This window comes from Moschus berezovskii, chromosome 26 (genome assembly GCF_049115385.1).
Source record: "Moschus berezovskii isolate FMDL1 chromosome 26, NW_MosBer_1.0, whole genome shotgun sequence".
Taxonomy (NCBI): domain Eukaryota; kingdom Metazoa; phylum Chordata; class Mammalia; order Artiodactyla; family Moschidae; genus Moschus; species Moschus berezovskii.
Window position 1 is genome coordinate 29,886,350 of NC_142485.1, and position 25,396 is coordinate 29,911,745.

General features: G+C 44.8%; 1 protein-coding gene and 1 pseudogene across 2 annotated transcripts in view; one reads left to right on the top strand and one right to left on the bottom strand.

Annotated features, from left to right (window-relative positions):
* The window catches only part of SNX25 (sorting nexin 25), a 99,642-nt gene that overhangs the window by 22,979 nt on the left and 51,267 nt on the right, over positions 1–25,396 (bottom strand). For both annotated transcript variants that reach the window (XM_055416413.2, XM_055416415.2), the window contains exons 6-9: positions 21,582–21,652; positions 11,601–11,782; positions 2,317–2,448; positions 371–643 (exon numbers count right to left, since the gene is read on the bottom strand). In XM_055416413.2, coding sequence (XP_055272388.2) covers positions 371–643; positions 2,317–2,448; positions 11,601–11,782; positions 21,582–21,652 — 658 coding nt within the window. The remainder of the gene's footprint in view (positions 1–370; positions 644–2,316; positions 2,449–11,600; positions 11,783–21,581; positions 21,653–25,396) is intronic.
* Positions 3,246–7,777, top strand: LOC148773762 (wings apart-like protein homolog pseudogene; annotated as a pseudogene).

A 25,396-nucleotide genomic window follows, 5' to 3' on the forward strand; every position in this document is an offset into this window, starting at 1 on the left:
CTGCCTCTCATCCTTTCCCCATCCCTTTGGTCTGGTCTTGGACTAGACTGTCAAGCTGCTGACACTCTTACCTGGCCTAAGTCACACACATCTTCCCCACCTGCCGAGAGTCCTGCCCTCACTTTTCAGGCATCAAACTCATCAAACTCACTCAGGGCAAGGAGGTCTCTGACTCAGTGCTGGGTAGTGGGACCAGCCGGTCAGAAGGACAGAGAAAGAAGCACCGACCAGGAGCAGTGAAGGTACTTCAAAGTCCTGTATGTTAGACGATGGAGGTGCACACCCTACCTGACTCCCACAGTCTGCGCCCACCTAGTCACGTTCCACGCGTGACCACACGAAAGGCAGCAGAAAGGTAAATGAGACTCACCACTTCGTCCTTGCTGGAGACCAACTGTGAGACATGTCTTTCTTCCTCTTTCACCATTACTTTCTCATACAGGTCGCTGACGATGAATGAAGGGTAATACCGATCCTTTAGAGTCTCATAAACGTCTCCCTGGATTTTGCAGAACACTTCGATCCCTTTATTGCCCACAAGACACTGCTGGATTTCTTTGTAAAGTGATTTTTCCACTGATATTTCTTTGCTCTCCACGAAGAAATTCTGGTAAATTTCACCAACTAATTGTGGGATTTCATTCTGAAAAGATGGGGAGATAAGGAAAGAGAAAGTATGAAATACCATCTCTGAGAAAAACTATTTTCTTCCGAATTCTCTGCATTTTAAAGGTGGAGGAAGACACCCGGAATGCGGGGTGAGTGTGCAGCTTTGTGGGCACATTTAAGGCCAAGGGGTGAGCATCAGACGCTGAAAAAAAAACCAGTTGAGTCCTTAAAAGGAACACTTTACATTGAACAGTTAACAAATATAAGTTATTTTTAATGCTGGAAGGAAAAACCAAAGAATGAGAACAGCTCTTTTCTTGCAGTGGATTCCCTTCTCATAAATCTCAGTTTCACAGGAATATAATTCATCAGCTAAATTCAATTTGACTTTTCCATCTAATATAAATAGAAGTGCCAACTTCCTACTCCAGCAGAAAGTCAATATAATAATTGTGGAAGTAAGAGCCATACTCTTCAGAATGATGCCTTACTACACTAGGTCACAGCCATCCTACTTTGAATGTGCAAACATCTCTTACATCTGATTAACAGAACTCTTACATTTCTGCTAGAGACAACTCTAGGAATGATGCAAAGTCTTTAACAGTAGCAAAAAAATGAAGACAAATGACTTAATGAATACTATAAACATAACCAACATCATGGAACTTTTACATCCTAATCAGTGTTGCTAGATCAAAATATAGTTATTTGAGGAAGCTATACCCTCTTACTGTACTGACATTTTTCAACTTGTTTTTAATAGTTTAGGAAATTTTTTTAGATTGCTCTTTACAGTATTGCTCTGATAGCAGCCAAAGCCAAGTTTATAGTCAAGTCTGGTAGATAAAATATGTAACGAAGCTGGCTAGTACAATATGGAGTAAAATGAGGTCATTGGTGGCTTATAAATTAACACTGAAAGAAATTCCTAAGATTTCAAAATACTGTAAGACTGGATTTAGTTCCTTAACCAACACAGTCTGTGAATTATGATGTATTCTAAGTTGATATTAAACTATAGCAATATTCATATTAAGTGTAAATGAGTAATTTAATGTACATAATACTCTTTGGGCTTATTTTAATAAGCCTCTCAAAATGTATATATTATATATGCTGTATATATTGTTATATATGTTTGTTGACATATATTCACAGATATGTATTTCACATTCTTCAACTTAATTCTTAAATATATATTGAGAAGCACAAAACACATATTGCCGAGCACAAAACACAATGCTCATTATTGGGCTTTCCACTGTAACAGGCATTCATAATCAAGAATTATTTCTTGTCTTCCTTAACACAATCATTTTAAATAAAATGACAGTTAAGTGTGCACATTACAATGTTATAAGAATGAGGTACAGGTGATAAGATCAAACTTATAATAGCAAAGTGGGTAAGATGTGCCTTTTTATAATGAATTACAAAATAACTACCTGAAATTAAATTCAGTAACTGGGTACATTTGTAAATTTTTCTCCTTGACACACATTTAAAAGCACTTTTTCTATAAAAATAAAATATAATTTTATTTACCACTATGGGCCAGATCATAATGCCAATAGTAAGTCTGGCTTAGACTATTCTTTTAATGTATAGCTTATCTTCCGGCTTTATTGAAAACACAGACACACTGCCTAAACACAAGTTTTCACCAGCCAGTGAGCGACATTCCTTTGGACCCACATGTCCTACCTTGTTAGCATTCTTTAAAGACTCCACAGACTCCCAAAAACTAATCAGAGCTCTCTTGTCCATCCTCTCCATGTACGCTCGAAACTGCTCTCGGTAGACAGTGTTGGCCAAGATATCTTCAAACTGAAGAATCTATGAAGCGAATGTAATTAAGAGTTTTTAAAAATCTAATTTTAAATATCAGCTCACTCTGACTTCCAAAGGATTCATTTTCACATTCAGGAAAAAAAATACCTCATTTTCTAAGGTCAAAGAGTGCCTGTTTCACCTTCCTAAACTTTAAATTGAAAAAGCTTACTGAATATTCAAAGTGCACATACTCAAAAAAATACCAATTTTCTATTAACCATTAGCTCATTCAGCAAAGGATCCATTTGGCTTCTTCTCTGTATCAGGCGCATTTCTAGGAAACAGATAAAAATCCCTGCCTTACATGATGGACTGCTGAAAGCAACCATGCTCATAATAGAAAAAGTCAGAGAGATGTTTAAAAGACCAGGTAGCTGGACTCTAATCAATTGGTACTTTTGTTTTCCATCCTATTTTCATATGGGTAAGGAAATGTACGAATGATTTCATACCTTGCCTTTTTGATTACAATATCACATTCATTTTAAAAAATCTCTTGTAATTGACCCATAAGAGTCCACTGTATATCTAGCATTCTATTCACATTAGGTCAAACAAGTAGAATCAAAATGTCATAAATTCTTTACTTAGGCAAAAATTCATAAGTTTTCTAAAACATATATATTGTACACATTATTTATATGTAACAAAGACTTCTCTACTATGCTTGATTAAGGTTTGAGATTTCTAATTTAAAAAGCAGATATGCAGCAAGCAACAAAGGTTTACTGTGTGGCACTCAGACCTACGGTCAATATCCTGTAATAATTTATAATGGAAAATAATTTCAAAAATAATATATGTGGGACGAAGCGGGCTCCGGTACCAGCTCCAGCGGCGGCGACGGCCAGGGAGGCCTAGGCCCGGGCCCGGCCGGCGGCGCTGGAGGCGGGGAGGGAAGTCGCGGTGCCGCCACTTCTCCCCGCCCCGCCGGGTTTCCTATTCACAGAGAGCGGAGTCGCGGTTCCGACGGTGGCGGAGCCCCTTGCCGCTCTTCGCTCACCAGCCGGCCCGTCCTCCCGCCCGGGGGCCGGCGCCCGCCCCTGGGCCGTTGGGAGCGGGAGAGGCGGAGGCGGCCCGAGGCTAAAGCACCCGCCAGGCGCCGAGGAGAATATGAAACAGGTGTCAAAATGACATCCAGATTTGGGAAAACACACAGTAGGGGCTTCCCTGATGGCTCAGAGGTTAAAGCATCTGCCTCCAATGCGGGAGACCCGGGTTCGATCCCTGGGTCGGGAAGATCCCCTGGAGAAGGAAACGGTAACCCACTCCAGTATTCTTGCCTGGAGAATCCCATGGACGGAGAAGCCTGGTAGGCTACAGTCCACGGGGTCGCATAGAGTCGGACACGACTGAGCGACGGAACGGACAGTAGGAAAGGAGGAAATAGAAGTTCAAAGTTTGATGAAGTCTTTTCCAACAAACGGACCACCCTTAGCACAAAGTGGGGAGAAACCACTTTTATGGCTAAATTAGGGCAGAAGAGGCCCGATTTCAAACCAGATATCCAAGAAGTTCCGAAGAAACCTAAGATAGAAGAAGAAAATACTGGAGATCCTTTTGGATTTGATAGTGATGATGAATCTCTACCAGTTTCTTCAAAGAATTTAGCTAAAGGTTCCTCTTACACAGAATCTAGTGAAGCTGCTCAGTTGGAAGACGTCACTTCTGTACTTGAAGCTAATAGCAAAATTAGTCATGTGATGGGTGAAGACAGTGTTGTATCTGATAAATTCTTACATTTGGAGGATACTTTGCTTGGGAAAGAAAAGAGCACAAACCATGTCTTAGAAGATGATGCAAGCAGAAGTAGCTGTGCTAAATTAATGACTTCAGATAAAGTGGAGAACTTTAGTGAAGAACATGAAAAGAATAGTCACCATATTTACAAAAATGCTGAAGCCAGTACTAAGAAACACAACGAAGAAACTTCAGTGGCTTCTGGATACAAAGCTGATGAAATCAAGGAAAATGATACTTGGAATTCCCAACTTGGAAAAAGGTCAGAATCGCCATCAGAAACATCGTCAATCAAGGGATCTGTAAGAACTGGTTTATATGAATGGGATAATGATTTTGAAGACAGCAGATCTGAAGATTGTATTTTAAATCTGGATAGTGATCCTCTTTTGGAGATGAAGGATGAGGATTTTAAAAATCGGTTGGAAAATCTAAACGAAGCCATTGAGGAAGACATGATGCAAACTGTTCTTAGGCCAAACAACTGTAGGACGTACTGTAGGGCCAATAAAGCAAAATCCTCACAAGGAGCATCGAATTTTGATAAGCTAATGGACGGCACCAGTCAGGTCTTAGCCAAAGCAAACAGTGAATCAAGTAAAGATGGCCTGAATCAGGCAAAGAAAGGCAGTGTAAGTCATGGGACCAGTTTTAGAGGGACAGTTGGACGGACTAGAGATTATACTGTTTTACATCCATCTTGCTTGTCAGTTTGTAATGTTACCATACAGGATACTATGGAACGCAGCATGGATGAGTTCACTGCTTCAACTCCTGCAGATTTGGGAGAAGCTGGCCGGCTAAGAAAAAAAGCAGATATTGCTACATCTAAGACCACTACTAGAATTCGACCTAGTAATACTAAATCTAAAAAGGATGTTAAACTTGAATTTTTTGGTTTTGAAGATCATGATGAGACAGGAGGTGATGAGGGAGGTTCTGGGAGTTCTAACTACAAAATTAAGTATTTTGGCTTTGATGATCTCAGTGAAAGTGAAGATGATGAAGATGATGACTATCAGGTGGAAAGAAAGACAAGCAAAAAAAGAACTAAAACAGCTCCATCACCCTCCCTGCAGCCTCCTCTAGAAAGCAATGATAATTCCCAGGTCAGTCAGTCTAGTTCTAATAATGCAGAGGACTTGCCTGGTGTGCCTGAAAGTGTGAAGAAGCCTCCAAATAAACAAGGAGATAAATCAAAGGAAAATACCAGAAAGATTTTTAGTGGCCCCAAACGGTCTCCTACAAAAGCCGTATATAATGCTAGACATTGGAATCATCCAGATTCGGAAGAACTACCTGCGCCACCAGTAGTAAAACCTCAGAGTGTCACAGTGAGGCTGTCTTCAAAGGAGCAAAATCAAAAAGATGATGGAGTTTTTAAGGCTCCTGAACCACCACCCAAAGTGATAAAAACTGTGACAATACCTACTCAGCCCTACCAAGATATAGTTACTGCACTGAAATGCAGAAAAGAAGACAAAGAATTGTATACTGTTGTTCAGCATGTGAAGCACTTCAATAATGTGGTGGAATTTGGTGAAAACCAAGAGTTCACTGATGACACTGAGTACTTGTTAAGTGGCTTAAAGAGCACTCAGCCTCTAAACACACGTTGCCTTAGTGTTATCAGCTTGGCTACTAAATGTGCCATGCCCAGTTTTTGAATGCACCTGAGAGCACACGGAATGGTAGCAATGGTCTTTAAAACCTTGGATGATTCTCAGCATCATCAGAATCTGTCCCTTTGTACAGCTGCCCTCATGTACATACTGAGTAGAGATCGTTTAAACATGGATCTTGATAGAGCTAGCCTAGATCTGATGATTCGACTTCTAGAACTGGAACAAGATGCTTCTTCAGCTAAGCTGCTGAATGAGAGAGACATGAACAAAATCAAAGAAAAAATTCGAAGGCTTTGTGAAACTGTACACAATAAGCACCTTGATCTAGAAAATCTAACGACTGGGCATTTAGCTATGGAGACTTTACTGTCCCTTACTTCTAAACGAACAGGAGACTGGTTTAAAGAACTACGGCTTTTGGGTGGTCTGGATCATATTGTAGATAAAGTGAAAGAATGTGTGGATCATTTAAGTAAAGATGAGGATGAAGAGAAACTGCTGCTGCTAAGTCACTTCAGTCGTGTCTGACTCTGTGTGACCCCAAAGACGGAAGCCCACCAGGCTCCCCCGTCCCTGGGATTCTCCAGGCAAGAACACTGGAGTGGGTTGCCATTTCCTTCTCCAATGTGTGAAAGTGAAAAGTGAAAGTGAAGTCGCTCAGTCATGTCCGACCCTTAGCGACCCCATGGACTGCAGCCTACCAGGCTGCTCCATCCATGGGATTTTCTAGGCAAGAGTACTGGAGTGGCTTGCCATTGCCTTCTCCGTGAAGAGAAACTAGTAGCCTCATTATGGGGAGCAGAGAGATGTTTACAAGTTTTAGAAAGTGTAACAGTGCATAATCCAGAGAATCAAAGCTACTTGATTGCCTATAAAGATTCACAACTCATTGTTTCATCAGCTAAAGCATTACAACATTGTGAAGAGCTGATTAAGCAGTATAACCGTGCTGAGAACAGTGTATGCTTACCTGACAGTAAGCCTCTGCCTCACCAGAATGTAACTAATCACGTGGGCAAAGCAGTGGAAGGCTGCATGAGGGCCATCACTGGGGTGTTGCTCAATTTAACTAATGATAATGAATGGGGGCAGCACCAAAGCAGGAGAACAGGATGGCTTGATTGGCACAGCCATGAACTGTATGCTTCAAGTTCCAAAGTACCTACCTCCGGAGCAGAGATTTGATATCCGAGTGCTGGGTTTAGGTCTACTGATAAATCTAGTGGAATACAGTGCTCGAAATCGGCACTGTCTTGTCAACATGGAAACATCATGTTCTTTTGATTCTCCCTTCTACAGTGAAGGAGATGATAGTTTAAGGACAGCTGGACAAGTTCACGCAGTTCAGGCTTTAGTGCAGCTATTCCTTGAGCGAGAACGAGCAGCACAGCTGGCAGAAAGTGAAACAGATGAATTGATCCAAGGTGCTCCCACCACTCAGCGTTTTAAGAGTGGAGAGTGGCAAGAAACAAGTGGAGAAACACAGTGCGTATCAACTGAGAAGACTGATGTCACAGAAGAGAAGAATGAGGAGGAGGAGGACGATGAGGAAGTCGACCTCAATAAAGCCCTTCAGCATGCTGGCAAACACATGGAGGATTGCACTGTGGCCTCATACACAGCACTGCTTCTTGGGTGTCTCTGCCAGGAGAGTCCAATCAATGTGACCACTGTGCGGGAGTATCTGCCAGAAGGAGACTTTTCAATAATGACAGAGATGCTCCAAAAATTCCTGAGCTTCATGAATTTTACATGTGCTGTTGGAACCACGGGCCAGAAGTCTATCTCTAGAGTGACTGAATACTTGGAACAGTGCTAGCTGCTTTACCTTTGCTTCAGGTGCTCGGTAATGCTGGAGCTATACTTAGACAAAGAAAAGTCCCGAAAGAAGTCGTTGAAGATATACCAAGAACACTCACCAGTATCATTCATATTTGGATTTTTAAGGCCATCTGATTTCTTCTTTGTCATGCATTCTGCATTTGCTAAATGACACTTACTACCTCAATCTGCAACTATCAAAAATGAGGGGAAAGGTTCAGGCTGTTGACAGTTCCACGCAGTATTTAAACACCCTTTGGCAGAATTTATACTCTCCCCTTGTTCTCTTGCTTTATTCTGGGCAAGTTTTAAGGGGAAAACTTGTGCTGCTGTTAGTACAACTGCTGTGTATGTTGAGCCACTGTTGTCATGCCAGCCAGGTGCAAAGGCAGCTTAGCTACTGAGGTATTGAATGTTCTGAGGACATTCTAGACAACAGCTTAGTTCCTTTTTCAGGCTCATTTGCTTTTGCTTTTTTGTTGAATGATTCCAATCGTAAATAAAGCTTTTAATAATTTTGTGAAAAAAAAATAATATATGTGTACATGTATTACTGAATCACACAACCTTTTGAAATAAAAAAAAAAAAAAGTCCAATGTATGGAAGTTTCAAAATTACCCCTTCATTTACCATTTTGAGCGCTTACACCATAAGAAAAACCACTACCTGAAGACACAGTGTGATCAATCTTGAGCATGGACTGCTAAAGAAAAAGTAGATGACCTTTACAGTAATTCAGGACTTAACAAGGAGAAATGCCTCAAATTAATTTAGAAGGAATTTAACTGCTATATCCTTAGTTATCTATTTAGTAATAAAAATGATGTCTAAGTATAATGCAGAGAGGGCAATGGCACCCCACTCCAGTACTTTTGCCTGGAGGATCCCATGGACAGAGGAGCCTGGTAGGCGGCAGTCCGTGGGGTAACTAAGAGTTGGACACGACTGAGCAACTTCACTTTCACCTTTCACTTTCACGCACTGGAGAAGGAAATGGCACCCACTCCAGTGTTCTGGCCTGGAGAATCCCAGGAACAGGGGAGCCTGGTGGGCTGCCGTCTATGGGGTCGCACAGAGTCGGACACGACTGAGGCGACTTAGCAGCAGCAGCAGCAAGTATAATGCAATAAAAGGAAAACTTACGTTTAAGATTCTTCAAACTAATATTGTAGCAGATGGAAAAATTTCAGAAATGTTATCAGTAAGATTTTTCTAAAATCAAGTGCATATGATCAATGCATGTTCACCTCCTCTGCCATGGACAGTAAGTCTTCAATCTGTTTTGTGGGCAGAAAGAGGCAGGCATTTTTCTAGCAGCTTTTGGTAACTAATTAAAGGAATGACCATCCCTTGCTCCAGATCATTAATACTTAGGATGTAGTGTACTAACTTTGGAAAATCATAGAATGTATCCTCACTTCAGGTAAACCTACCAGTGAAGCATTCTAAAGTGCAAATCCTAACTGTACAGGCTCCAAAGAAGTCTGAAGGCTCCCATATCAACTCTGATAGGAATGACAGATTACTCAGAGAACAACCCATTTTCATCTCAGGGAGGAGTTGAGCAGGAGAGACATCCAACAGTTCTAAGGAAGTCTTCCTAGTCTAATCTCATAGATTGAAATGAATTCCAAGTTAGATACAAATTCTTGTGTTTGCAAAATTAAGCCCAAAACATCTTCTAAAATATTAGCTGCTTTTATTCTTATTGTGTCTTATGAACACTCTTATGTTTAGTTCTAGAAGTGCACACACAAACAAATAAATGACAGCAGACCCATCCCAAGTCTGATTCAAGATCTGATCCATCTCATATCTTAGCTGGTGAATTAATTAAGTTCTCTCCTCCAAGTTTTCTGTTTTTGCTTTTAATTTTCTCTTGAAGCCTACACAAGCCTTTCACTGAGGAACACACACTAACGGTGCAGGTCTGGGGGACCAGGATGAACACATGGCACACTTTCGAGTCAAATGTGTTTCTGTGAGATGAACTCAATCTCAATGCATTAACCTGAGATGAGCTACTCTTAGTAATTCTGAGACTTCGTGTAGAAGTGGAAAAGAGAACACTGGGCAGGTTAAAGTGGACACTACTGCTCGATAGATGATTTACAAACATAAGTATATATACACAACGTAATACAAACTACCATTTACGAAGGGCTTCCATATAGCAAACACTATGTTCTTGTGTTAATTTCCTCTGTTGGATTTACATATTTCTTTCTGTCCTAAAACCTCTGGTAATTCTGGGAGGGGTGCTGCCACAAATAACCTCTGGGCAGAAGACAAAAAACTGTTCTGGTGGATGTTTCATGTGCCAAAGGCCATGGAGTGTTTCAGGCTAGAAAGTGCCCTGTGATCATTATTCCCAATCAGGGATTTTTATTTACTTCTTTTCATTGCGTCCCAGTCCCACTGGATCTGGTTTCATGATGCGTGTGCTATTAACTTAGTTTCATGTTTTGTGTGTGTTGTCTCTTAACCCACAGGCTAATTTTTCTATAGGAAATACATCCCTATAGCACTCAAAAGGACCACAAGGCCTAGAATAGTGAATAAGCGTTCTCCTAAAACACCCAACGTGTTACCAAGAGGGCCCCAGGCCCAAGATTCTCCGGCCGCAGAATATCGACAAAATACTCATGAAATTGTCTAGAGCAGACTAAAGAGGATATGGAGAACTAGGATCCTGGGAATGATGCTTTCTCCTGAAAGGAGAGTTCACAACTGGGTTCCTCTTACATTTATGACATCACTAAAACATACCCCCAAATAATTAATGCCGGTTGTAACAGATGTTTATTGAGTGCTCATTATATACCAACTACTGTGCTTATCATTTTATGTGCATTATTTAATTCCACGATTATCATGCCCTCTATGGTCTGTACAATTACTGTTACTTTACAAACAGAGTGCAGAGAGGCTAACTGACTTGCCCGAAGTGAATCCCCAGTGAACCTGGGATTAAGAGTCAGGCTTTCTGACTCTGTAGCATAACTTTCTTTTTTTTAACTTTTTATTTTATATTGGAGTATAGCTGATTAACAATGTTATGGTATTTCCAGGTGGACAGCAAAGGGACTCAGCCATACATATGCATGCATCCATTCCCCCCATCCAGGCTGCCACAGAACACTAAGCAGAGTTCCCTGTGCTCCACAGGAGGCCCTTGCTGGTGACCCATTTTAAATACAGCAGCGTGTACCTGTCCATCCCAAACGATCCGTTCCCCCATCCCATAATAAAATACTTATTCTTCTTAAGAAATTACCTGATTTGTATTCAGGCCAAAAGATTTAGCAAACTAAAAACAGTACGGAAGTCAAGAAGGAAAGGTGGACTGAGAGCTCTGTAAGAAAGAACTCGAGGAGAGACACAATCAGGGAGTCTTTTCACATTCAAGGGCAGGGTCCTCAGCTACACTCAGACTTGTGAACCGGCTAGATCCGGGTTTTTCTATAGTCCCGTCTCTTCCTATCCACATGGCCTTATTAGGTAATTTACTGACACCAACTGTTTCTTCATCTTTTGTAAAATGGAGACACGGAGTACACAGTCATAGCACTGTGGCGAGAGCTAAGTAAAACAACCTCCAAGAGACCTTCTGCTTCACTGCTGGTAATTTCTATCCAATTAGTAGACAGCAATCTGATTGGGCCCTTGAAAATATAAATATGCTCCTCTGGGATGGCAGAAGGACAAAAGGGAGACAGGAAAACACACACAGGCGTGTACACACACACACACGCATTTCACACCCCCCGGTCACACCAATTACCACTTGCGGAAGTCAAGGACACCAAGAAATGTGGATTCTTGACTCCTAAAAGTAAACATGTGAGTTTATGTTAGGGAATACATGTCTTAGGTTAAATACCAAGAAGTGAAAGCACTGTCTATGTGATGACATCAGCGATCATAACAAACACAGAATGGCAAAGCAAGAACCCGCCAAGTTCTACCTTCTGGCTTTGAGGCCCTTCCGCGTCATCGAAGGCCCCGCCCTCCTGCTGGTCATAGGCAGGGCCCCCCAGGACCCTGATCCTCTTCTCACACTGCTTCTTCGCCACGGTCAGCTGGTTAATGTACCTTTTCATGTTCCTGGCCCTCAGGAGATCAGCCTTCATGGCGGCAGTTTCTTTACCTGGAAAGAGACAGATGGGCAGTAGGCAGTCAGGGGACAAGGCACCAAAGAGGGAGGGAACATGGTGACTCTGGGCCAACTTTGTGAAAATCTGGGGCTGAAAATTTGCCATTTGTGACATGGATAGACCTGGGGGTCATTATATTTAGTGAAGTAAGTCAGAGAGAAAAAAAATAAATACTGTATGCTTTCACTTATATGTGGAATCTAAAAAAGAAATAGACTCACAAGTAATAACCTAGTGGTTACCAGGGTAAAGAGGAGTGTGGGGAGGGGCAACACAGGTGAAGGGGATTAAGAGGTACACACCACCAGGTATAAAATAGGTAAGACACAAGGATAGAACATATAGCACAGGAAATAGAGCCAATATTTTATAATAACTATATGGTATAATCCATAAAAACAGGGAATCACTAGGCTACAGGGCTGTCTTTGGATCTGCCTCTCCTGTACACTATATGGTCTCTGGTGACCAGCTTCCTGAACACACTGGGTAGCTTCCTGTGGGGCTTTAATACCCATTATCTCAGCAGATCCCCCAAGAATCTGCCTGGCTCCGTTCCCTGTCCCCTTCAGGTCCCTAGCTCAGGGCTCAGCAAAGACATCTCTGATCACCCTCTTTCTACCTGCAACCTCCACCCTGAAACACCAGTCTGCTCCCGCTCGGCTTTATACCTTCCCTATAGCACGACTGCCATACCACCTATTTGACTTACTTATCCTCCACGTACGTCCTCATGAAAGTAGCATTTTGTTTGTTTAAACACGGCTGTGCCACCAGCACCCACAACAGTGCCCAGCAACTCAGTCGGGACTCGGGGAACGTGCTGAGTGGATGCGTGATCTGTGTCAAATGTTACCGAGGGTTCAGTATAACAGAGCTAAGGTTCCGCCGAGTCCTCGCTATGCATCAGGTACTGTGCTCTCTCTCTCCAGCTCTGCCTGTGAAAGAGAGAGCCGGGGTGAGACTCCTCACCTCCCGCTCTGTACCTTACTCCAACACGGCGTCTAGCCCTCCCTGCCACCAATCAGCTGTGGCCAGGACCATGAGCTGACAAGTCCTGGGGACGGCTGTCAGTAGAGTCTGGAATCAGATTAGAATTTGGTCTCTGCCACCACGAGCTCTGTGGTCTCAGGAAGACTTTTTTTTAAAATTTAACTTAAAAATATTTACAATGGTTTGCTTCCTTAAGTTGGCATTATGAAATTTAAAGCAAAAGCAAAAAATTCACACAAAATAATTTTTAAAAATGACTAAGCAACGTAATAAGGGTCGGACACGACTGAGTGACTTCACTTTCACGCATTGGAGAAGGAAATGGCAACCCACTCCAGTGTTCTTGCCTGGAGAATCCCAGGGACGGGGGAGCCTGGTGGGCTTCCGTCTATGGGGTCACACAGAGTCGGACACGACTGAAGTGACTTAGCAGCAGTAGCAGTAGCAAGCATTGAGCACCTCCTTGTGGAGAAGAGACTAGCTTTGTATACATAACCTGCAGGCAGGGAGGGGCAGGGGCTGAGGGCGGGCTTTTTTGTTTTAAATGGGTGAGAAATGAGCTGGTTTTAATGCTGGTGGAAGGAAGCAGTTAAGCACAGGGATGGATGCAGACACCAGCCAGTCTGGACCTGGTGTTGGGAGCTGCAGCAGTTCCCTTCCTAGGGGTCTGTTGTCTGGAAGCAGGGAGTGAGGTTATCCGCTCAGAGAAATTGTTAGCCACTCAGTCATGTCTGGCTCTCTCTGTGATGCCATGGACTGAAGTCCACCAGGCTCCTCTGTCCACGGAATTTTTTAGGCAAGAACACTGGAGTGGGTAGCCATTTCCTTCTCCAGAGGATCTTTAGACCCAGGAATCGAAACTCTGTCTCAAGATAGGCAGGCAGATTCTTTACCATGGAACCACCAGGGAAGCCCTCACACACCGAGGGAGACCGCCAGTTCCCCAGGGTGGTCGTCACCACCCTCAGGTCACAGAGTCAGTCTGTGCAGATGCTGACAGCCATGCCTGGACAGGTTGCACATGTCCAACAGGAAAAGCTCAGGCAAGGACCATAAGGCACAGTATCTATCAGAGCAGCCTTTTCCGACATGCATCACCAATGGTCACGTGCAGACTTCGGGTCAACAGTCAGCCCTGTTCAAGGGGGTCTGTCATGTGTCACAGGGTGTTTTCATATGTGTAACTGAGGAGAAGGGGACGAAAGAGGATGAAACGGTTGGATGGCATTACTGACTCAATGGACATGAGTTTGGTGATGGACAGGGAGGCCTGGCGTCCTGCAGTCCATGGGGTCGCAAAGAGTCGGACACGACTGAGCGACTGAACTGAGGAGGCATTTTCATCTGACGGCAATTATGGATTCTGTGTCCTGTGCTTGGCTGCCAGGGAGGCCCTGCTCAAAGAACTGAACTCAGCATCTCGAGAAGAAAAGTAGTATTTTAGAACCCTCTTAGTGGGAAGACAAACATTTGATGTATGGCAGAAACCAACACAATATTGTAAAGCAATTATCCTCCAATTAAAAATTTTAAATAAAGTAACTGTTAGTTTGTCTCCCGGAGAAGGCAATGGCAAGCCACTCCAGTACTCTTGCCTAGAAAATCCCATGGATGGAGGAGCCTGGTAGGCTGCAGTCCGTGGGGTCGCTAGGGGTCGGACACGACTGAGCGACTTCACTTTCACTTTCCACTTTCACACAATGGAGAAGGAAATGGCAACCCACTCCAGTGTTCTTGCCTGGAGAATCCCAGGGAAGGGGGAGCCTGGTGGGCTTCCGTCTATGGGGTCACACAGAGTCGGACACGACTGAAGTGACTTAGCAGCAGCAGCAGCAGCAGTTTGTCTCCAAATTAGCATACTTCAAACTGAAATTATTTGTGGGTGTACCTGAAGAAATACTTGCTTGAAATTGTGACTTTTTCAGAAAACCAAAACTCAGGTTATTTCCATTACACTTTGCGTCTAAGGAGCTTAAACTCCCATAGTTGCAGTCCACAATTCTGCACTGATTACATTTATTTTAAAAAGATTTAAAGCATATATCCTTAAACTAGTTTGCATTGGTTACATTTATTTTAAACATGCTACACATATATTCTTAAACTCTAAATTCTGTGCATAATCTTTAAGCTACTTTAAAATGCGAGGACAAAAAGTTGCCTTTTATAAAATAAACCTAGACTGCAATTTTAACTTTGGGTTAAAACAGGCTAATTGAGACACAGAGGAAGAAACAGATACACACTCAACAACAAACACATTCTTCTCCTGAGAAGGCTTGAAAGTCTTTCTAAAAGGACAAAACCAGGCAAATTCCAAAGGGAAGGGAGAAAGAATAAACCTTCCCCTAAAACCCAGCTGCAGAGCTGAGGAAACATCCCGGAGTCCTGCTGGAGTGTCCCTTGCTCGCATGAATGCCTTCTGTTCGTTGAGGGCCAAAGTCATTGTCTGATCACAAAGCTTGCTGAGAACAAATGCAATGCCAGTTTGTTGCTTAGACAATTCTGTTTATTTTTTTGCCTCAGAAAACTAATGCCACGTTCAGGGTTTAATGCCTAACAGGGCCCTGCTGCAATGCGTGCGACTGTTGTGCAAAAATCCTAGGAAATCCAGAGAGAGATGAATACGCTTCTTTGTGACCTGAGGACCCGTCCAGCCAAGAAATCCTCTCATCAAGAGAAGCACAGGCCAGGGGGCGGATGACACACTGCCCGGTTCACACCGGCCTCCTGCAGCCGCGTCTGCTGAGCCCTAGGTAACGCCGTGTGCTGTTAAGCTGGGTGAATCTCACTATGTTTAATCTAGGTTAAGGAAGAAGGCTGAGACCACAAACGGTGGCAGGTGACACAGTGGGTGGTAGCGGCTCTTTACACGGGTGCCAAGAAGAACACGTGAGTGCTGCAACTGTCTCAAACAATTCATTATCGGGCTTTACTGGCTTCCCTCCTGGCAAGTCTGTATTCTGCTGAGGTGAGAGCAGGAGGGAAGGGGGTCATTGGCTGGAGGAGAGATCTGGCTAGACCTCGGAGGAGCCCTGTGGACACTGCAGGGCACCCACCGGGAACAACATCACAGAGCCCTCTGGGGCTTCCGCCCACGATACAGTTCCCCCTTGAGGGAGCAGTGACTTGCCGCCGAACAGAAACACCGGGGACAACTGCTGAGCGCGACCTCCAACATGGCAAAGGGCAGTGAAGTGACTCACAGCGCGAACCACAGACCCCGCGTGGCACCAGCGGAGCTGGACGAAAACGGCACCCCCGCGTCCGCCAAGCACTAAGCAGCCCCACGGAGGACACACGGTCTCGGAACCAGTGACCTTCCGGGCAGCTAAACCTTCCCTGTGGGGCTGTCCCGTGTGGCCGGAATGTCTCGCAGCATCCCTGGCCTTTACCACTAGATGCCAGAGGCACCCCTTCCCCCTGGGCGACAACCAGAAACGTCTGCAGACCTGGTTAAATGCCCCCTGCCCCTTGGAAGGCAAAACTGTACCCCCCACCACATTGGGAGGATTACTACAGAGGCGCAGCTCCTAAGGGGGTGCAGGAGGCAAGGCTGCGCTTGCCCACCCCCACGGGGCTCCCCAGCATGTGGTTCCGCCCCCCATGATGCACAGGTCTCCTCAGGCCCCCCAGGCAGGAGGGAAGGGATCATCGGGGCTCCTCGCTGGCAGAGGTCAGGCCTCCGTCCACACTGACAGGTTGACAAGTCTTCGAAATCTGTCCTGTCCACTGAAACAGATGTTTCAGTAAAAGGCCCTGAGAAGGGGGTTCAGAAAACGGGTGTGTTTTTATTTAGGGACTAGTGCAGTTTCAGTGGGAGAAATGCTGTTTCCTTCTGAATGCAGAGCCGACGGCAGTTCTTGATCGTCACAGACTTCCTCAAAGTTATTTGAAGATCACCTCAAAAGGTGCCCAGGAACTAACGCAATATTTACCTTACTTTCCAACTTGGGGCCAGTATGCTTTAAAAAAAAAAAGAACAAGTGGGATTCTCTTATCACAGCAAACACCTGAAGTTCCAGAGTCGAGTGTGCCGCTCCCCTTCAGTAGGAAGGATACTTGAGGAATAAGCAGAGGCCAGCAGGAGCTCCCGGCGGAGCCGCTCCTGTTACAGCGGAGAGGACAACAGAGACGGCGAGGGCCAGGCGAGGCCTAGGCCAGGGGCCTGCAGCACGCCTTTTATTCGTGTTTCCTTCCTTAAATATATCAAGTGCTGAACCTTCCAGCATCTTCCTCGGTTGAAGGCCCTCCAACACGCTTGCAACAGATTTTTAAAGTAGTAAGGCCCATCCGTTAAACCCATATGCCAGATTACCAAGAGAGGCCTGCTCCCAGATGAGAATGTGACTGAAGCAGAGGAGTCAGAAACCAAAGACACAGCTCTGGCGCATGCAGCGTCCAAGTTCCGAGCGTGACTCTCAAGCACCCGCCTGTGTGAGTGAGCAGGGCAATGGGAAGAGGGCAGGACACGTGGGGTTGAGCCCCAGATCAACACATGACTGACCACGCACTTGCTGAAAACCTCTGGACCTGAACTTTACTTGAATAAATACAGGTTCTTAGGACGGATGATGACTAAAGCTTTCTGTAGTGGGAAGATGGGAGCGGAGCTGGATATATAAATTATGAGGCTACAGAGAGCATTCCCTAGTGACTCAGCCGCAATCCTGGAGACCTGGGTTCGACCCCTGGGTTGGGAAGATCCTCCGGAGGAGGGCATGGCAACCCACTCCAGTAATCTGGCCTGGAGAATTCCATGAACTGTGTAGTCCATGCGGTCACAAAGAGTCAGACACGACTGAGCCACTTTCACTTTCACAGAGAGCATAGGGCTTCCCTAGTAGCTCTGACGGTAAAGAATCCTCCTGCAAGGCGGAAGACCTGGGTTTGATCCCTGGGTTGGGAAGATCCCCCGGAGGAGGGCATGGCAACCCACTCTAGTATTCTTGCCTGGGGAATCCCATGGACAGAGGAGCCTGATGGGCTGCAGTCCACGGGGTCGCAAAAGAACTGGACATGACTTGGTGACTAAACCACCACCACCAGAGAGCATGTAATGGAAGCGGCTGAGTCCTTGGCCACAAGGGAGCGATGGGACAGGGTTTGCGCTGGATGCCAGGGAAGGGACTGCAGGCTCCGGGCGCTGCCGCGCTCAGGGCGGGAGGGCTGGGCAGAGAGAAACCCTAGCAAAGGCCCTGCAGCAATGGCCTGCAGTCTAAGTTTAGCTCACTCATAAATTAGAAATTGTGTCAAATTACTGCAATACTACGAAATCAAAGCATTAGAAAGGACTCTGAGAGAAGTCCTCTAGTGTCTACAGAATAGTGCCTTCCTTTAGGCAGGGACACTTTTAAATCCAAAATCAGATAAGAAATATGATTCAAAAATTATTCTTAATGGAAATCGTTATGGTTTATCAACAAGTAGCTGTGTGTATATTCATATTCAGCATATTCTGAAGTTCTTCTACAGTTCTGCTTGATATACTCAATTCCAAAACTCTCTTATACTCTAAACAAGGCACACAATGGACACGTCACCCCCACATGTGCAGTATTTATACAGAGCAGTTTCTATTAGACTCAGATCAACATCCTGTCCTTTGTTGCAGTCAGCAAAATAAATATTACTCTTGAATCACTTTATTCTTGCTAACATTTCAGAATCCAGAACAGCAGTGAGGGAAAGAAAAAGCCTTCAGCTCAGTTCAGTTCAGTTCAGTTGCTCAGTCGTGTCCGACTCTTTGCGACCCCATGAATCACAGCACGCCAGGCCTCCCTGTCCATCACCAACTCCGGGAGTTCACTCAAACTCATGTCCATTGAGTCGGTGATGCCATCCAGCCATCTCATTCTCTGTCGTTCCCGTCTCCTCCTGTCCCCAATCCTTCCCAGCATCAGACTCTCTTCCCAGTGAGTCAACTCGTCGCATGAGGTGGCCAAAGTATTGGAGTTTCAGCTTTAGCATCAGTCCTTCCAGTGAACACCCAGGATTGATCTCCTTTAGAATGGACTGGTTGGATCTCCTTGCAGTCCAAGGGACTCTCAAGAGTCTTCTCCAGCACCACAGTTCAAAAGCATCAATTCTTCGGCGATCAGCTTTCTTCACAATAATTTAGAGTAACACACAGGATACAATCAGATGCTCAAGGATTTTTCTTTTAAGTTTCCCACTAAATTGACCTCATACCCCTCTTAACGGGCTGACAGGTTTTGCTCACTGCAGATGTGATGAGAACAGGAGGAAATAAACTACGGATAAAAAGGAGTCCAGGCATTGGGGAGCTATGGCTTCTCAGGCAGCTGTTCTAGTGGTTAAAGCCTAAAATGTCCACTCTCTTAATTGCATGTCTGAATTTCCAAAGCAGGATTCTGATTCATCCCTGTTGTGAGGTGTGCTGACAGGATCCACCCTTCAAAACCACTGACCCAGGGGCCAGGTCTGGGGCGGGGAGGCTCCCACCAACCAGCCCCGTGGAGACCCTCCGCCCCCTCCACAGCCTTGCAGGGTAAGTGACATCAGACTAGACATCAGGACAGTAAATCCCAGGGCTTGCTTAAGGAGCTGTATGGTGATAACTCGGCTGGCTTACACACCTAAGAGAAGCCCATATAATTTAAAATAAAGTTGCCAGTCAATTAAAAATTATTAAAAAAAAAAAAAAGAGGGAGCTGAAATACTGGGCTTACTCACCTTCAACAGCAAAGAAGTCGTAACACATGTTCCGTTACTACTAGAATGCCGCACTTGGCCAGTGTCTCAGTTTGGGCAGCTATAACCAAACACCACAGACTGGCCGGCTGTCAACAACACAGATGTGTTTCTCACAGTCTGGAGACTAGGGCGCCAGGGCGGTCCTTGGTGAAGCCCCTCACGTTGGCTGCAGACTGCCATCTTCCTGCTGTGTCCTCACATGACGGGGGAGGTTGGGGATCTCTCTGCAGCCTCTCTCATAGGACACCAAACCCATCCATGAGGACTCCACCCTCCTGACCAAAGCAAACTTCCAAAATTCTGTGACCATCAAGCAGCTGATGGGATTAGTAGGTAAAAGTCACGCCTCAGTCAATATGTTTGGCCAGAATGAATGATAAAATAAGGTCAGAGGCAAGGAAATTTTGTGAGCACACTTAAAACTTCTGAGACCAAGTGCTTCAAAAAATTTATAAATTGTGCAGTGTTTATAAATTTGCTCTAAGAACCTGTTTCTCCAAATATTCCTAATTTTTCTTGCTCACAGGACAAAGATCTGGGTAAGAGGGTCTCAAATTTTTTTTTCTTATTTCTATGATTACTTAGTTTCCCTAGAACAGTACTAGCAATTAAACTAGTTAAGACATTGTACGGAGAAGGCAATGGCAAGCCACTCCAGTACTCTTGCCTAGGAAATCCCATGGATGGAGAAGCCTGGTAGTCTGCAGTCCGTGGGGTCGCTAAGGGTCGGACACAACTGAGCGACTTCACTTTCACTTTTCACTTCACACATTGGAGAAGGAAAGGCAACCCACTCCAGTGTTCTTGCCTGGAGAATCCCAGGGACGGGGGAGCCTGGTGGGCTTCCGTCTATGGGGTCACACAGAGTCGGACACGACTGAAGTGACTTAGCAGCAGCAGCAGCAAGACATTGTAAAGACTTCAAAAACCACTTGATACCTTATTTCTTAAAAACATCAAATTCTAAAAGAAAAAAGCCATCAAAAATCAAATTAAAATTTCTACATTGTTAAAGAGAGTAATTTGTTCTTCTACTGTGAACCTGAAACATTCTCAGAGTGTTGTGTGGATTTGCTGGGGTTTATTGAAGCCTCGAAGCCTGATTAGAACATTCCCGAATATACAAAGTAAAGAAGTCCCCCCAGCCCTCCTGTATTATCCTGAGAAAAGTCAATGCAGAGTCAGCTAGTTAATTCCTTAAGGTTTCAGAGGGCACACTATCGGGTAATTTATACCCACCTGTTAAACGGTATTTTCTCCCTTTAAATCCTCAAAATACTTTCACAATTACATACCAATTCCTAATCAGTGAACAATTATAATTGAAAAAGACTTGCCTGAAACAAACATATTTATATGCAGCAACAAAATTATATTTTAGCATATTCATTCTACCTTCATTAAAAAAAAAGTTCTCACGACTAGTTTGAATCCCAAGTATTCTTAGGATCTTCCATCTGTCCATTATTTTTTTTGAAACACTTCTTCAGTTTACTATTCACAAAGAGAACACGAAGCTAAGGCTAAGGAGAAACAACCCTGGACATGAAATTGCTTAGAACCGCACAGACAGCCTGGCAGCATCGCTACATGGTCACTTCCAGCACAGCCCGACTGTCCAGCTTTAAGGAAACAGTGCAGGCAGGTGGGGCAGCGGGGAGAGGTTAACATTCAGACGAGGCACTTCCCAGATGCTCAGCCCGCTGACACGCTGACTAGATAGCACTCTCTTTTAAACAAAGCTCTCCAAAAACTAACAAAACAATTCTATTTGGGGGGAGCCTTTTAATATGAGGAAAAACTAGGAAACTATGTTCAGTATGTAAACAGAACAGCAGCATGATTCTACCCACTGACTTCAATATTCTAAAAATTATGAACACAAAGTTTACCAGGGAACACAGAACTAGAAAGGTTTTTGTCAGGATGAAATCATACTTTCTCTTTTGCTGATACAGCAACATTTTAACAAGTTTGAAATACTTAAGTGTATACTCCATACATGTCCGAACTCTGGCGGGAGAGGGAAGACAGGGAACTAGACCCAGGACGTAAAAGCGAAGAAAAAGAACCGGTTCTTACCTTTGTGCCTCTTCAGCTGGGGGAAGCTGCTGATTGTTGTTGCCTGGATTATCTCCACTACGATTTGATACCTGAGTATTGAGAAAAGAGAACAATTAAAGACGGAACAGGAGGAAAGACTATCTTCAGGGAGAATTTCAGACTCTATTTGTAGTGAGCAACTGCAACACAGTGAACCCTGCACAAGGATCATGAAAACCATCCAACACAGATGAAGTCAGCGGGCTGGGTGCTGCGCCACGGGCTACCCATTCCTGAGGCCTGAATGCAAGAGTCGTGAACGTACCCCGACCTCCATTCCCCGTACAGAAGCGTTCCCACCTGCCTCCCCTCTGAAGAGGGAAACCCTGAGGTCATGAGCAACTCCTCCCCGTCTTTCAACCCCGACCAATGCCCCCCGCCCCCGACACTGGTAACCAAAACCCACCTGCGCTGTCCAGGAAGGTGACCACGAGCCACGTGGGCTACTTAAATCACAATTTCAGCTCCTCATTGCACCATCCACACTTGAAGTGCTGAACCGCCTCACAGACCCCATAAACCACAGTGGACTGTGCAGATAGAACACGTCCATCTATAACCTTTACTAGAGGTAACACTTAGGGAATATTCCATCATTATAAGATATGGTGGTTCATGGGACGTTTTCCCCCGGGACCTGGGATTGTGTCAATGTGAGGAAGCTGTGGGTGACGGCTCCAGGAATATGTACGTGTGACTGAGAACACCTCTGCTTCAGGATAAAGAAAACCTTACATTTTTAGACCAAGTACAATCCTAGAACGATGGCTATTCTGAGCACGTTCAAGTCAGGTGGGTTATAAACCCAAGTTCTCAGGGACTATTCAATTATTATTAAGTATTTCCCTAATGAAACTCGTCGATCCTGAGTGTTTCTCAGCCCTTAATTATACTAAGAACCCGCTTGTAATAAAACTATGTAACATTAACTCTTTATCAGAACACAAGCTTAGCAGCATTTTAAGATTTAATGCTACATCTGGCTTTTTTTTTTTTTATAACCCCACCACCTGGCTTGCTGGATCCTCATTCCCCAGCCAGGGGTTGAGCTCAGGCCCACGGCAGTGAAAGCCCCAAGTCCCTAACCCCCGGATCGCCAGGGAGTTCCCTTGGCTGGCTTTTAGAGCACAAAATATGTTCTTCTGCTTTTCAACTAATACCTGGATGACTCGAATTCATCAGTCATAGCGCTTCATGGGTTCAGATTCACATATTCACATCTTTTTATTTCTTCCTTTGCGTCATATGAACATCGATGCTACCCCAACCCTCAGAGAACGGACTGTCGGGAGCGCTGGCCGGTGGTCACCTGCGGCAAACTGCCGGTTGCCAACACCCTTCATCTCCTTCTTCCCCACTAACTGGACCACACTGATCGGGGCAAGCGAACTCCAGCCAAAAATGCTAACCTTCTCCCGAGCAGTTAGGGACGGCCATCTGAAGTAGTTGTAGCCGACAAGATGTGAGCGGAACTGGCCAGGAGGGGGTTCCAGGAAGGCTTCCTACAGGGGCGGACTCCACGGGAAGGCCCCTTCGGCTTTTGTGCCTGCCTTTCCTTAGTTCTCCTGCCTGGGACAAGGATGCAGCGGGACGGAGGCGCAGCACCCCCAAGGACGAAAGCCACGCGGTGACGGGAGAAGACGGGAGGAGCTCAGGTCTCCAGACACACCACTAAGCCGCGACTGCAGCCCCGGCCTGGCCATCTCAGGACTTCCTGGTATTGAGGGTAATAAAGCCCTGACTTGTTCAAGTAACCGTGCGTCAATGTGTCTTGTGGCCAAATGCCACCTGACTGGCAGAGAACTTCCTGAAGTCTCTGCACATGGAGAAGTTATCTCCAGGCTGAACACACTCTCGGGTAATGTTCTGCAAAAGACAGCCTTGCAAGGACATTAATGACCATTACAGTTGTGTGACAGAGCCACCTTCATTCCTTCATTAATGGTAAAACACAAAGATAGTTTTTCATGTGATTTTTCCCGCCAGTTACTGAACAGATGAGGAAACAGCTTATAAGCGTACACAAACCTGGAATCATCCAAGTCTAACACTCCCTAACCAAGTCTTTATTTCAACCTTGGACTTAGGTTCTACAAGCAGAAAGCACTGACTTTTTCCAGGCAACTCAAATGCATGTCACCAAACTCCACAGGCTTGTTGTAGCAACTTCTACAAAGAAAAAGCACAAGAATAACCCATGTGGTCAATATGCTTTCATTAAACAAACACTTGCTAATCGTTTCCTGGGTTCTAGACACACAGAAGTAAGTAACACCAGTATGGTGTCTGCTTTCAGAAAGCTCCAGGGATATATCAGACGGAGAAAACAGCCTGTAATATCTGAAATTATGAAGACTACATAATAGATTTCAATGATTCTACAATGCAAAATGGCAGGTACATTTATGATTGCAGGTATCTAAATATGTGGGTCTGTGAACCAGGGCTACAATGCAAAACAGATATAAAGGAAGGAACAACTGCATTAAAGTGGCAGAATCATAAGTCATCTTAAAACTGTTCCCAAACTACTTCTCTCTCCGAGCCAGTTCACACTAGACTTACCTTCCTTCCTGCACAGGAAGCTTTCCTCCCCTCTCCATTTCTGCACGAGCCCCATCATTTCTATAGGCTCGAAATACCATCTTTGATATCCGCCCTCCCGTAAATATGAATCTCCAAGTCCTGAATCTTTAAACAAGTCCCTCTCGTCCTCTTCCTCTAGACACCACCCTTCGCACCCATGGGTCAGCTGCATTAGCTGGACGGCCTGTTTCCTTCATGTCAACCTTCCTATCTCCCACCCAACCCACGCTGTGCAGCGCTGTCAAAGCCCCTTCCTCAAGGACCACTCTCAGCGCCTCCTCCTCCGGGGAGGTCCCTGCAGGGGTTGAGCCTCCTCCCCGGAGGAGGACCCCTCTGCTCCAGCCTGGGGATTGTCAGCAACCGATGCTGGCCTCCTCACTCAACCCCCACAGGAACCTGAAGTGAAGTCAGGATGGCTTCCACACAGCTCTCCTCAAACTGTAGCCACTTGCCAGGCTTTGGCTTATGCTGTTTCCTTCTGAAAATAACCTCCCTTTTTGGCCACCTAATCAGATCTTGCGTATATTATTTCTTCCCTCAGGTTATCATCAGTCCCTCTCATTCATATCAACATTTCTCCTCTCTGAAACCCTAAATTACTTCTGCTCTATAATATCACCCATGTATCTACTCTTTTCCACAAAGAGTGTTATAAATGAAGAAAACGGTGTGTCCAGGGCTTTGGGGGCCTCGCCCTTCTTTTAAACATGGTAACAAGTCTTGTACTTAAAAGTAAGCAGTGGGCCTAACGCCATCTGAAGAAGAAGTATGTTCAAACAAGCCCACAGAATTCTAAAGCAATACCAGCTAACAGATTCCTCTCATCAGGTACCAGGTACCTAACTAAATATTTTACATTATCTCATTTAATCCTCACAAGGTACTACAATGAACCCCACACTACAGAGGGAGAAACTGGAGTTGGGGAGATTAAGAAATCTATACAATATTAACTCATATATATGGAATTTAGAAAGATGGTAATGATGACCCTATATATGAGACAGCAAAAGAGACACAGATGTAAAGAACAGACTTTTGGACCCTGTGGGAGAAGGCGAGGGTGGGATGATTTGAGAGAACAGCATTGAAACATGTATATTATCATATGTGAAACAGATCGCCAGTCCAGGTTCGATGCATGAGACAGGGTGTTCAGGGCTGGTGCACTGGGATGACCCTGAGGGATGGGATGGGGAGGGAGGTGG